At 40.9% G+C, this 14,521-nt stretch overlaps 1 protein-coding gene across 1 annotated transcript in view; it reads right to left on the bottom strand.

The window, feature by feature from the left end:
* Positions 1 to 14,521, bottom strand: part of LOC124524907 (contactin-associated protein-like 3) — a 193,182-nt gene that overhangs the window by 153,986 nt on the left and 24,675 nt on the right. The window contains 1 exon segment of the mRNA XM_047097349.1: positions 5,814 to 5,924. Coding sequence (XP_046953305.1) covers positions 5,814 to 5,924 — 111 coding nt within the window.

The raw sequence follows: 14,521 nt of genomic DNA, 5'->3' as shown, positions 1-14,521 counted from the left end.
GCGCTCCGTGCTTTAGTACATGGGCATATTTTACATCAATGCTCTTATGTTTGGCCTGCCCATTGCACTCAGTATCCACAGTGCATCTGCAAAGTTATTTTGGGAAGGAGAGGAGAAGAGAGGAGGGGAGGAGAGGGGAGGAGAGGGGAGGAGAGGAGAGGAGAGGAGGAAGGAAGGAGGAAGGGAGGGAGGGGAAGGGAAGGGAAGGGAAGGGAAGGGAAGGGAAGGGAAAGAAAATAAATTGTGGTTTAAAAAGAGAATGCGCATGGGATGCTTGGGTGGCTCAGTCAGTTAAGCATCGACTTTGGCTCAGATCGTGATCTCACAGTTCATGGGTTGGAGCCCCACGTCAGGCTCTGTACTGACAGCTCAGAGCCTGGAGCCTGCTTTGGGTTTTGTGTCTCCCTTTCTCTCTGCCCCTCCCCAGCTTGTGCTCTGTCTCTCTCTCCATCCCTCTCTGCCCCTCCCCTGCTCGTACTCTCCCAGTAACTAAATAAATAAATAAACAAACTTTAAAAAAAATTAAAAAGAGAATGTGTATTAGTCCTACTAGGTCTAAAAACTTTTAAGCAGGACAGATAAACAGAATTCAGAATCTGGTGTCCAAGACCCTTCACTGCAATTGCTCAGTCTCTCATCTGGGAATACCGGCCAGTTCCATCAGCCTCCTGGCCTGTGAACAAAAGATAGGAATATACAGGAACTGCAATTTAATGAAAAAAAAAAAAAACATGACAGAAAAGTTTACTATTATGAGATTTGCATCAAACATTTTTGAGGTAATATTTTGATGCATGTCGGGAGTTGACACATTTTCACTTTACTTATTACTCTTTCAATTTTTAAAAACATTTCTTTGTTAAAAACCAATGACTTTTACATCATGCCCCGTGTAGAATATTGCAGAGTTCACGTAATTGGAGTCCCCATGTTATAAGAAAGCGTATCTAAGCACTTTCCCTAATGTAGTCAGTTTTCTTTATCTTGCTAAAACCTACAGTATAAACTTGTACTTGTCACTCAACTTCATTACCAAGAAATAAATATTGTAAATCTGAGAACAGTTTCTGAAATGCTCAGCCATGAATTGTATTGGCATCATTAGACCAAAAATCTTTCCTGACTCTGCCCAGTAATGCAGTCTGCATTTTATGGGCTCAATGTCTCCATACGGGAAAGATGGAAAATTCAAAGAGAAAAGAAAACACCTAGTCAGTTCAGTGTTCCCCCATTTATTTTCTGTGTGCAACAATTAACGTGGTATCCTGAAATGCCATTTTTGAGAAAGTTGTTTATTTTTTTTATTTTTTAATGTTTACTTATTTTTGAGAGAGAGACAGAGTGCAAACAGGGGAAGGGCACAGAGAGAGGGAGACACGGAATCGGAAGCAGGCTCCAGGCTCCGAGCTGTCAGCACAGACCCTGACACGGGGCTCGAATTCACAGACTGCGAGATCATGACCTGAGCAGAAGTCGGACACTTAACCGATGGAGCTACCCAGGTTCCCCTAAATTTATTTTTTTTAATGCTTATTTATTTTGAGAGAGAGAAAAAGAGAACAAGTGGGGGAGGGGCAGAGAGAGAGGGAGGGAGAGACAGAGTCCCAGGCAGGTCCCACACCACATTGTCAGCATGAAGCCTGACACGGGGCTCGATCTCACAAAGTGTGAGATCATGACCTGAGCTGAAATCAAGAGTTGGGCGCTTAACTGACCAGGTGCCCCAATAAAGTTAAGTTTAAAGCACTCTCACTGCGTTGTCACCAATGACGTGACTTGCTGCATTAAAACCCATGATGTTCAGCATCCGGGTGAGGAACAGAGCAGCTCGTCTGTCTCAAAGTGAGTGTTCATGCAAGCATTTGAGGGGAACACACAGGGAGGACAGCGCGTGTGCATGTTTCTTCCTAGTCAATTTCAAATAGCTTCCAGCAAGACTACGCATCTCACCATCACGCCTGCACTTACAGATCACATGACTGAAAAGAACATGGTGTCCAGAGCTGGAAAACAGCCTCTGCAGTGCTACTGAGCCAGCTGGAGGAAGGGTCACCCGGAGTAACAATAATTGGAAAAACACAGAAGGCTATTTCACAAGCAAAATGCAGAGTACAAGTCCAGCATGGCTTACTAGAACATAGTTGGCGGGGAGGGGCTGTTTTTGTTAATTAACTTTTGTCTGCATGAACTTGGGAGTACAAAGAGTCTTTAGGAGATTTTTGAGAAGACGGATATGAAGTCAAGCATGTTCTTATTTATATTATACAGCCAGGTTCCTGCGATCTTGATTTTGCATAAGAAATATTAGATAACTTGTAATTTTAGGAAATATTCAATTTAATATTGATGGAAACAAAATCAGCCAATATGAACGATCAAACCCAATTTTCAAGGACTTTACACTTTTATCTAATGGCATCAATTTTCTGGAGCAGGTACATGAATAAATGTATGTGTCTATGATTTACTTCTTAAAATCTATCAGTTTTGAAAAATTACACATTCAGGCACATGGGGATGCTAACTTTTCGGCAATTTATGTTCCTTTGTATAAAACAGTAGCGTGCATTGCATCAGTGTGGGCATTTTGTGCAATGTATCATCGGGAACCCAACTCCGGACATCATAATGGGAACTTTAAAGGAACCCGAATAGAGATTTCAAAAATAAATTACAGGAGCACTTAGTCTTAGGTTGAGAGATGATACTAACTCAGCATTATCTCCACAAGGACTGGCACTTCCATTAGAGAACTCACAAGAAAACGCTGAAAAACATGTGGTTACGTAGGAGTCAGGAGTCATGGCTTTCTGAACCCCTTGAACCCCGCTCTCCCCTTTGACTTGCAGATATATATTCTTACTACTCTATGCAGTGATCAGCTATATATAAAATTCCCGGAAGAGGCCGTGATATTTCAGATATTTCTAATTTTTCATACAAAGTCGTAAAAGCTCAATGACTTTTTTTTTTTTTTTTTTCAACGTTTATTTATTTTTGGGACAGAGAGAGACAGAGCATGAACGGGGGAGGGGCAGAGAAAGAGGGAGACACAGAATCAGAAACAGGCTCCAGGCTCTGAGCCATCAGCCCAGAGCCCGACGCGGGGCTCGAACTCACGCACCGCGAGATCGTGACCTGGCTGAAGTCGGACGCTTAACCGACTGCGCCACCCAGGCGCCCCAATGACTTCTATGCAAAATGAGAAACTAGGAAGGTAAGAAAGACCACCTTCTTTAAAACCTCCAAGTCCCACAACACAGACCAAGGAAACTAGTCATACAATCAGGTAGACTAACACGATCTTCGTCAGCAGATCATGCACAGAAGTTTCAAAAAAGCTAAAACTATTATGTATGAAGAATCATCATCATCATTACAATCATCCACATTTTATACAATTCACATTTTGCATCATAATACCCTAAACTGAAGTGAACCAACACGTTCTCCAGCATTTACAAAGGCAAAGGAAATGGCAGGAAAGAATCTGGGATGCTGGCTTTTAACAGAAAATATATACAGATAATCCTTCCGAAGGAATATTGATTGATAAACTGTGTATCTTAGTCTCATTTTAGGAATGCGTATGAAATCAGATGGTAAAATGAAGGAACAGTCAGTGAAATGTGCATTGTGTACAATTAGAGTAGCAACAACCTCGTCAGTTGATTGCCACTCTCTTAAAAAAATTAAATTTGCAAAGAGAGTGGTCTGAACATAATAAATAAGCTTTATACTTACCATTTTATAAAGGCTGCTTATCATATGCTGTTATTAATTTCTTAATTAAATGTAGTAGAAATAAATTCATCTCAAACATCACGATTTTCCCTTCTAATGTTTATAAACTTCCCAGTGTCACCATACTGACAGCACAAGAGGCCTGAATCATAAAGATATTCTGTCCCTGCAAATCAGAAACACAATACACAGGCCCGTTGGGATTCTTTAAACTAATTAAATATGGTGCTTATTTAGTTTTGACAGTCTTTGGGCAACCACTGGAAAGTTTAGATGTTGAGCTGGCTATTAGAGTAACCACCAGACCAAAAATAGTAAATTTGATCATTTATTTTTTTAACGTTTATTTATTTATTTTGAGAGAGAGAGAGAGAGAGAGAGAGAGAGAGAGAGAGAGAGGACATGTGCGAGCCCAAGAAGGGGAAGGGCAGAGAGGGGAAGAGAAAATGTCAAGCAGGCACCATGCCGTCAGCACAGGACCTGACTCGGGGCTCAGACTCACTAACAGTGAGATCATGACCTGAGCCGACATCAAGGGTTGGACACTTAACCAACTGCGCCACCCAGGTGCCTCTGATCATTTAATTATTCATTGGAACCTAGCTTCAAATGAGAAGACATTTTTACTGGAATGCTAAAAATTATCATGAATGATGCTCTGTAATTATCTGGAGGAGTAAATATCTGGCCGGAAATGCTTCTTCATAGTAAACGGCCATGAAGGTGGTCGTCAGGTCAACAGCGGGCATGCTCTCCCACCCTAAACTCACCAAAAGTCTTCATTGTGTCCTTACTCCGCCCTTCCAGTCTATTTGGCCACTTACTGGGTTCCCACACTTGATTTGTAAGGACATAATAAAATTCAAGCTATACTTAAACTATGATCTTAGAAATACCAAAGGAAGGGAGAAAAATTCTCAGTTCCTTAGTAATATCTGCAGACTTTACATTTATAAGGGACACGGTTAATTTAAAATTTTGCTTTCTGGGGCGCCTGGGTGGCTCAGTCGGTTAAACGTCCGGCTTCGGCTCAGGTCATGATCTCACGGTCCGTGAGTTCGAGCCCCACGTTGGGCTCTGTGCTGACAGCTCAGAGCCTGGAGCCTGTTTCATATTCTGTGTCTCCCTCTCTCTCTGACCCTCCCCCATTCATGCTCTGTCTCTCTCTGTCTCAAAAATAAACGTTTAAAAAATATTTTTTTAAATAAAATAAAATTTTACTTTCTGAATTAATCTCACCAAAAAATGCATCTATCCCTTTACTTTTAGGTAATCTCTACACCCAACACGGGAGCTCAAACTCATGACCCCAAGATCAAGAGTCACACACTCTTCTGACTGAGCTAGCCAGGTGCCCCTAATCTATCCCTTGAAAAGGTAGTAAAATATTTGATTTTTAAGTGTGCTTATTAACTTATTTAATCCACTGAACTAGTATTTGTGCAAAAGATAAAAAGTAATTTAATCAGTGACACTCAGGAAGCAAGAGTGAATGAATGCATCTCCACAAAAGAAAGCCATTAGCTCCCTTCCCACCGATAGGAAGGGAATCTGTTTTCAACAGGAGCTGTCACCCAGGTACCTGCCAGGCCACGTCCTGGGACGGAACCGTTTCCCCGTCACCATCCCATGGCAGCTTCACATGACACGGATGCCAGGCAGTGGCTTGTTAAGTGTTCCCCAGTGCCTGTGACATTGGCTCATTCACTCGTTTTAGTTACTCATGAGAAGCATACTTGACTAGTCACCCATCCAGAGTGTTCTAAAACTAAAAAGGGATGATAAGATAGGAAATAGTCTAGAGCCTCCAATAATTCCCTTCTGATTTGAACCTCATTTACGGTCATTTGCTGGCAACCAACAGGGAAGGGAGATGTCAAAACAAACAAAAGAGATTAATACTAAAGAAGGAGGGAGCTAGCAAAATGATAACATGTTGAACCTGCTTCCTCATTTTCATTAAACTGCGATACAATTACTTTTCGAACCGCAAGAATGAATATTAACGAAGAATAATTATTCTGAGGCAGAATCATGATGGATTAGCAACAAGACGGCATCAGACTCACCATCTCTGCGATTAAGACTTGCAAACCCAGGGCCGTGGCTGCTGGACAGCTCCGAGGAGCTGCTGAAGGACGCTCGAGGCAAGGTGGATGCCAGCGGGGCGTCACAGCTATCTGTGCGGAAAATACCAAGTTCAGGTTAACCCACTGCTCGAGGCTGTTCTGTCTTCTTCTCTCCTTCCCTCTCTTCTTCCCTCCCACCCTTGCTCCTGTCCTTCCTTCTTTCTTTTCTTTTTAGTTGACAGGCTAAGAAAATGCGAGAACCTGCAGCAAACAAACATCAGTCTTAAGCAGAAACATGTTAGTGAATGTACAACCACGGTCTCTTAAAGCAAATAAAAGCCCTGATTGGGAACCTTGGCCATTTTCCGTGGGGTAACAATTCCCATGGTGGCCACTTCGAAGCTGTCAACGTGACATCATCAATCACGGAATTGGAAAGAGGTTCACACATGTCACGTCATTAGATAGTATTTCCACCATACGCAAATACAAGATACAGAAACAACATCCAGCGCACAGATAAATAAATAGAAAAAGGCCATGAAATTAAGTAATTAAGCTGTGTGTTTGGAAAATTTACCTTTGTTTTTACCATGATTTACTTAATTGTAACTTCCTATCATTTCATCTTTAATGATGGCTGTATTTTGACAGCTGACTTACAAAATTCATGAGAAGTTAGTGATTGGCTCTTGCTAGCTGCTAAAAGTTGGCTCCAGCCCACTGCCCCTCAATGGGGAACTATTAGAAGAATTTCCTTTAAAATCAAAAAGAAGATTTTAATAGGCATCACCACTTCTGTTGAATGCTTCTCTGAAAGGCCTATCAGTACATAAGAGAACATTTAAAAATTAAAAGCACAGAATTGGGAAAAAACAAAAAAAGGAACTGTCATCACTTCCAGATGATATGATTGTGCAGGTAGAAAATCCAAAAGTAACTGACTAGCTTAATAGCCCGACTTCATTTTAAACTCAATCTAGGGTTAGAAAATAAATTAACCAGAATATCAAATAATAACAAAACACAGTATCTAAGAATGAATCTTCCAAAACTGAAAAACATTTATGGGGATTATTATAACAACTGTATTGAAAGACATTACATAAAATACAGACTCCAGTCGTCGCCAACAGGAAGACAGTATTTTTAAAGGATCAGTCGTCCCCAGGTTGATCTAAAGATTCATGAGAAGTCCAATGAAAAGCCTAAGAGGGCTTTTCAGACACACTGAATCAAGGAACCCTGCCTGACCTGGTTCATAACATGGAATACAAATAGCATTTAAGAAGCCTATAAAGACAAATAGAAAACAAAAAACAAAAACGACACCTTCATTTTCATTAACCTCTAGCTAAAATTCAGCATTTTCTTTAATCGTGAAGACAGGCAAATCACAATGTTTTCAGTAGTGCCCACAAATTTGTTACCATCCTAAGTTACAGACACTTTTATGGCAGTCATTGTTGTCACGGCTATCTAGAAATATTATTTATGATTCTCATTACTTCAAAATAGCAGTATTCAACTCACCACCGGATTTTGTTATTTAATGTGCTAATAACTAAGGAGACTTATTATATTACAATTTCTAATTTATTGATATCAGCATTTCACTATAATTAGCTTTCTTCCCAATCATACACACACACACACACACACACACACACACACACACACACACACATATGGGTGTGCACACTGGAAGCACAAAGCTGTTGAGTTATTACCGGGGCATCATTAATATTTCAGAAAATTCCAGAGGAGGGGGGTTGTCTACAGTTCACAGTCAACAGTGCTAACTTGAGTGTTAGCCTAGAACTTTCTCAGGGGACGCCAGCACGTTGAGCAGACCAGGCCCGCATTATTCTGCCTGTACTTAAAGAGGTCCCGGGGGCCTCGCCACTACCTTGAAGGTTGAGAGCAAGACAGGATCATTTCCACTAACGTCCGTCTTGGGAAGCCTGCTCTTTTCCCAGCCTTGGCCGCCACACAGATTCCTTCGAGAGTCTTTCCCGATGCTACCCCGTCAGCCCCCTCCACTCACACCACTGTCATCTCACTATTTACAGTCTCCCCTTAAGCTGGAAACCTAATGAGAACTTAGCATAGATTTTGGAGCCAGACTTGGGTGGGGCTGGCATTGGCCAGGCTGCCTACTCTTCCGGTGGCACTCACCCTTTCCTAAGCCTCAGTTTTCTCATCAGTTCAATGGGAATAACTGTGCAGATAGCGCATAATTATACCATGGGGAGTCAACTCTCCCAGCAGTACAGCAAGGAGTCACTTAACTGTCAATGGGGAGTCACACACTAAGAAGACCGCTATGAGCATTAAAAGTATTAGCTTTCATTATTCTAACTATCATAAAAAAAGTCAACGCTTCGTAAGTTCCTTCAAAATATTCTAGAAGGACACTTTCATGTATATGTGGAAGGCAATGTTCAAAGTTCCAAACCATATGGTCATTTTTTTATTCGTTCCTCAAAGAAGACATAAGAAGCTTGGTCTTTAAAAAAACAAAAAAAAAAGTAATAGCTTTTGTGATGTAATCCTTCCTTTGGAATAACAATTTATAAAATTTATTTTAAAACTGTCTTTATTTAGTCTAACTCAGAGGCTTCTAAAGACAGTGTTCCAATTTACTCCAACAGAGCAAATCTTGAGAATATGTGTGGTCTAAAACAAGGTGGTCACATCCTATGAGGCACCTGGAGAGGAGCGGCTGTGGATTTGGACAGTGTTTTCCAAGCATTCGGTGTGTTTCTCACTGAATCATATCCACGCAAGGTAAAGCCTCAGGAGTAATTCCAAACCTCCAGTAACTGCTGTTTTCAATCTGAAATGTCTCTATTTTCTACTAAGATTCCTGGAGCAAAAAAGTGTCAAGACCCAATTTCATTTTCTTTTTCTGGCATCATGAAAAGACATTCGAAACCCACTAAATGAATATCATTCTTATGAATAATCTGATGAATACTATTTCTGTCCAAAAAAACAGAAGATCCCTGAAATGTTTCAAAGCTACAAGAATTATTCACAAATTATGGCTTTTAACAAGTGAAATGGCAAAGCAACTTTAAAGAATCACTACTTATCACTTAGGGGGAGAAGCAACTTGAGTACAAATAATGAGCTTATGAGAATTAACATATGAAAATAGACAGAGAATATTACAGTTAAAGAAGCTAAAGTAATTTTATTTCCCTTCATAATAACCACTCATAGTCATAAGAAGGATTCTATGCAATAATCTTAATTTTGAAATGCATTCATCCGTCAGTGGTCCAAATGTACTCAAGGTTACGTTCTCAGAGAAGCTTAAGGATTCTAACAGAAAGGCGATGATCCATTGTCATGTGTTTTAGAGGAAAAAAAATAAACACACCACAATTGTTCATGATTTATGTATGACTCAGATCAGAGTGCTAGGGACATCCTTGTGTGCATTCTGATATAACAAATTCATATTTATGGAATGCTCAAACCTGGTCTCAGTAGTTGTCCCTATTACAATGCCATTTTAATCAAAAGCCTATTGTTTGCCTCACCAACAGAACAGCCTTAGACTGAAATTATAAAACAATTATTTCAGCTTCCGTTTTTCAAACTCATATCTTTTTTTTTTTCCAGATGAAATCTTAGAAATCTGGAACTTCCCGCAACTGGGGAACATAGCCAATCTGAGTGTGAAGAGTGGGGGAGGGGCAGAGAGAGAGGGAGACACAGAATCCCAAGCAGGCTCCAGGCTCTGAGCTGTCAGCACAGAGCCCGACACAGGGCTCGAACTCACAAGCCTTGAGATCGTGACCTGGAGCCAAAGTCGGATGATTAACCGACTGAGCCCCCCAGGCGCCCAGATGCATTACCTTTCGGACAAGATTAAGAATTCCTCAACACAGAAAATTCATGTTTGCTGGCTGCTTGTTTTTCGGACTTGAACATATCATAACGGACTCTAGTCCCTGGAATGGACAAGAGAGCGAGTCACAAAGTCCCCTGGAGCTGGACTTCTGGCCCTACTTGCCCTTCCCAAGTGCGCAGCTTGAATCAAGGCCCAGATGCACACAATGCCACGCCCCTTGGCCACTGGACCAGCAAGAACATTTGGACTCAGTAGAGCCTGGTGATACCTGGGAATCTCTCTCTGTCAAGAGGACTAAGACCTGGAGCCGGTCTGTCACTCCAACATCCACCATTCCTGGTGGCCCATCGAGGCCTCTGAGAACTTTGTGAACATCTAGGGCCACCTTCCTGCCCTTCCCGAGGTATATGCTTACAGATTCCCAATCCATGCAGATTCCCAATCCATGTCTTCACTACTTTGGACCACAGTACTGAACAAATGTTCTGGGGCACGGGCCCGTTTCCAACCTTCAGAGACATACACCGTGGACAGGAGGTAATGACCCCCCAGAATCTGTAGGACATTCCAAGTTTGTAAGCATCGCATACGGGATGCTCTAGTGACCCCTGAATAATTCCCCACCCCATCTCACCCACCCCGACCCTCACTTGCCCCTGAAAATGTGTGCTGCTGTGTGCTCAGACCTGCAACCACCCCATGTGGGTCTCTACCTGGCAATAGCAACTGGGCATTCCATGAGCTTGGACAACTGCACCAGTCTGTGCTGGTTACCTGCATGACCCTCATGGCCCAGCCTGTTAGAAATTCAGGTGGAGAAAAGCAGAGGTGATTTCAGATTTCTCGTCTGCTCCAATAAGTTACACATTCCAATAATAGAATATAGTTGTATCTCTGGGAGAACAAAGTCAGAAAGGGCACATTATTCCAAGTTCCTGGCTACTTTATTTAATAATTGCACACCTGTCCATTAGTACAGTCCAAAGTGAAACACTTTTGTTTTTACTTCTAGGCTTCCTCTCTTATCATAACGTATGTCATGAATTATCTCAAAGATTTGGTTTATGTTCACTGTATTGAATCACAGCTGTTGAATGAATACATCGAGATCCAGATGTTGCCTATGAAATTACTCCTCAGCACTGAAGGATTCGCTGTTTATTGTAAATCAAATAGTAACACTACAAAAACAACTTGCCATTAATTTTAGTGATGCGATATAGCAAATTAATATCCATTAACTGCACCTATTATTAGGTATGAATGTGAAATAATCATTGTTCTTACGATTAAATTATACCTCATGTTCCCTCCAGCTGACTGAATTCATACTGGTAGTGTTTCCTCTTTTAGATCAAAGCATTTGTAAAATGCCTTACATGTTTTTGAGAAAATTTTAAATTACAAAATAGTATATTCCAAATTCTGAAATCCAAATGGTAGGTAAGATGTAGCTGGGCAGATATTTGCTAATAAAAGGAGCTTCCAGGGGCGCCAAGGTGGGCTCAGTTGGTCAAACTTCCGACTTCGGCTCAGGTCACGATCTCACACGTTGGGAGTTCGAGCCCCACGTCGGGCTCTGAGCTGACAGTTCAGAGCCTGGAACCTGCTTCCAATTCTGTGTCTCCCTCTCTCTCTGCCCCTCCCCCACGCATGCTCTGTTTCTCAAAAATGAATAAATGTTAAAAAAAAATTTTTTTAAAAAGAAGTTTCCTGCCTGCTGATCTGACTTTAAACTTCCAGAAAATCTGTAACTCAAATACACAAAATCACCTTTGAAAAAGTCTTCTTGTTAGAACACAAATCAATAAAATTAAAAATAGGAAATCAGTGGAGAAAATCAACAAAACCAAAAGTTGGCTCTCTGAAAAGATCAGTAAAAGATTCTAGCCAAGCTGGCTTAAAAAAGAGAAAGAGAGAAGACAAAAATTATCAGTATCAGAAATGAAAGACAGAGCATCACTACAGATCCCATGGACATTAAATGGCTAATAAAGAAGTAATACGGACAACTCTTTGCCCACAAATTTGATAATCTAGATGATATGTGAGGGTTGATGGGGGGTGGGAGGGAGGGGAGGGGAGGTGATGGGTATTGAAGAGTGTGTCTTTTGGGATGAGCACTGGGTGTTGTATGGAAACAAATTTGATAATAAATTTCATATATTAAAAAAATAAAGGGGCGCCTGGGTGGCGCAGTCGGTTAAGCGTCCGACTTCAGCCAGGTCACGATCTCGCGGTCCGGGAGTTCGAGCCCCGTGTCAGGCTCTGGGCTGATGGCTCAGAGCCTGGAGCCTGTTTCCGATTCTGTGTCTCCCTCTCTCTCTGCCCCTCACCCGTTCATGCTCTGTCTCTCTCTGTCCCAAAAATAAATAAACGTTGAAAAAAATAAAAATAAAAATAATAAAAATAAATAAAAACAAAACAAAATAAAAAAAAGATAATCTAGATGATATGGACGCCTTACAAGAGATAATCTGCCAAATTCACACAAGAAGAAAGACAATCTGTATGGGCCTATATCTATCAGAGAATTTGAATCTATAATTAATAACCTTCCAAAGCAGAAAGTACCAGGTCTAAATGGCTTCAGTGGTAAATTCTACCAAACATTTAAGGAAGAAATTTTATCAATTCTCTACAAATTCTTCCAGAAGACAGAAGCAGAGGGACTACTTTCTAATTCATTTTATGACAACTGAATTACCATGGTACCGAAGCCAATCATTGATTTTACAAGAAAAGAAACCTATAGACCAATATCTCTCATAAATATAGATGCAAAATCCTCAACAAAACATTAGCAAACTGAATCCAACAATGTATAAAGAGAATTATATACCATGAACAGGTGGAATTTATCCCAGGTATACAAGACTGATTCAACAACATTCAAAAAGCAATTAATCTAACCCACCACATCAACAAGCTAAACAAGAAAAATCAGTCATTTAAACAGATGCACAAAAAAAGTATTTGACAAAATCCAACACCTATTCATAGTAAAAACTCTTAAACTAGGAACAGAGGGGAACTTCCTCAACTTGAAAAAGGATATCTACAAAAAACCTACTGTGAAATCATACTTGACGGTGACAAACTTAAAACTTTCCCACTAAGATCAGTAACGAGACAAGGACGTCCCATTCTTTTTCAAAATCCTACCGGAAGTCTTAATTGATGCAATGAAACAAGAAGAGGAAATAAAAGGGATACAGATTGGGAAGAAAGAAATCTGTCGTTGTTCACAAATGACACGATCATCTATGTAAAAAATTCCAAAGAATTGACAAAAAAAACCCTGAAACTAATAAGCCAAGAGGATATAAAGTTAACACAGAAAAATCAAATAGTTTTCTATGTACCATTAATGAATAAGTTGAATTTAAAATAAAAACACACCATTTACATTAACGCCCGCCCAAAATTATGGAATACTTGGGCATAAATCTAACAAAATATGTACAAGATGTATATGAGAAGAACTATAAACACGGATGCATAAAATCAAAAAAAGACTAAATAAATGGAGAGATATTCCATACTCCAGAATAGGAAGACTCAATACTGTTAGGATGTCAGTTCTTCCAATTTGGTCTATCAACCAAGGCAGTCTCAATCAAAATCCCCGCGAGTTACTTTGTGGCTGTCAACAAAGCGATTCTAAAGTTTACGTGGAGAGAAAAAACAACCCAGAATAGCCAACACAAGGTTAAAGTTGGAGGACTGACACCACTCGGCTTCAAGACTTACTACAAAGCCACGGCGATCAAGATGATGCGTTATTGGCAAAAGAACTTGACAAACAGATCAGTGGAACAGAACAGAGCCCAGAAGCAGACCCACACAATACAGCCGCCTTATCTTTCAAAGGAGAAAAAGGCAACACAATGGAGAAAAGACAGTGTTGGTTTTTTTTTTTTTTTGAAAGAATTAGATTAGCACTTTATTTTTTTATATTAAATATAATTTATGGTCAAACTGGTTTCCATACAACACCCAGTGCTCATCCCAACAGCTGCCCTCCTCAATGCCCATCACCCACTTTCCCCTCTCCCCCACCCCCCACCAACCCTCAGTTTGTTCTCAGTATTTAAGAGTCTCTTAGGGTTTGCCTCCTTCCCTCTCTAACTTTTTTCCCCCTTCCACTCCCCCATGGTCTTCTGTTAAGTTTCAGGATCCACATAAGAGTGAAACCATATGGTATCTGTCTTTCTCTGCCTGGCTTATTTCACTCAGCATAATACCCTCCAGTTCTATCCACGTTGCCACAAATGGCCAGATTTCATTCTTTCTCATTGCCAAGTAGTATTCCATTCTCTATATAAACCACATCTTCTTTTTCCATTCGTCAATTGATGGGCATTTAGGCTCTTTCCATAATTTGGCTATTGTTGAAAGCGCTGCTCTAGGGGCGCCTGGGTGGCGCAGTCGGTTAAGCGTCCGACTTCAGCCAGGTCACGATCTCGCGGTCCGTGAGTTCGAGCCCCGCGTCGGGCTCTGGGCTGATGGCTCAGAGCCTGGAGCCTGTTTCCGATTCTGTGTCTCCCTCTCTCTCTGCCCCTCCCCCGTTCATGCTCTGTCTCTCTCTGTCCCAAAAATAAATAAACGTTGAAAAAAAAAATTAAAAAAAAAAAAAAAAAAAGCGCTGCTCTAAACATTGGGGTACAAGTGCCCCTATGCATCAGCCCTCCCGTATCCCTTGGGTCAATTCCTACCAGTGCTATTGCTGGGTCATAGGGTAGATCTATTTTTAATTTTTTGAGGGACCTCCACACTGTTTTCCAGAGCGGCTGCACCAGTTTGCATTCCCACCAACGGTGCAAGGGGGTTCCCGTTTCTC

This window comes from Lynx rufus, unplaced genomic scaffold (genome assembly GCF_022079265.1).
Source record: "Lynx rufus isolate CCGP_SWC_20201006 ecotype Redwood Valley unplaced genomic scaffold, mLynRuf1.p SCAF_10, whole genome shotgun sequence".
NCBI classification, from domain to species: Eukaryota; Metazoa; Chordata; class Mammalia; order Carnivora; family Felidae; genus Lynx; species Lynx rufus.
Note: the sequence above shows the minus strand (reverse complement) of the source record. Positions and strands in the feature narration are given on the sequence as shown.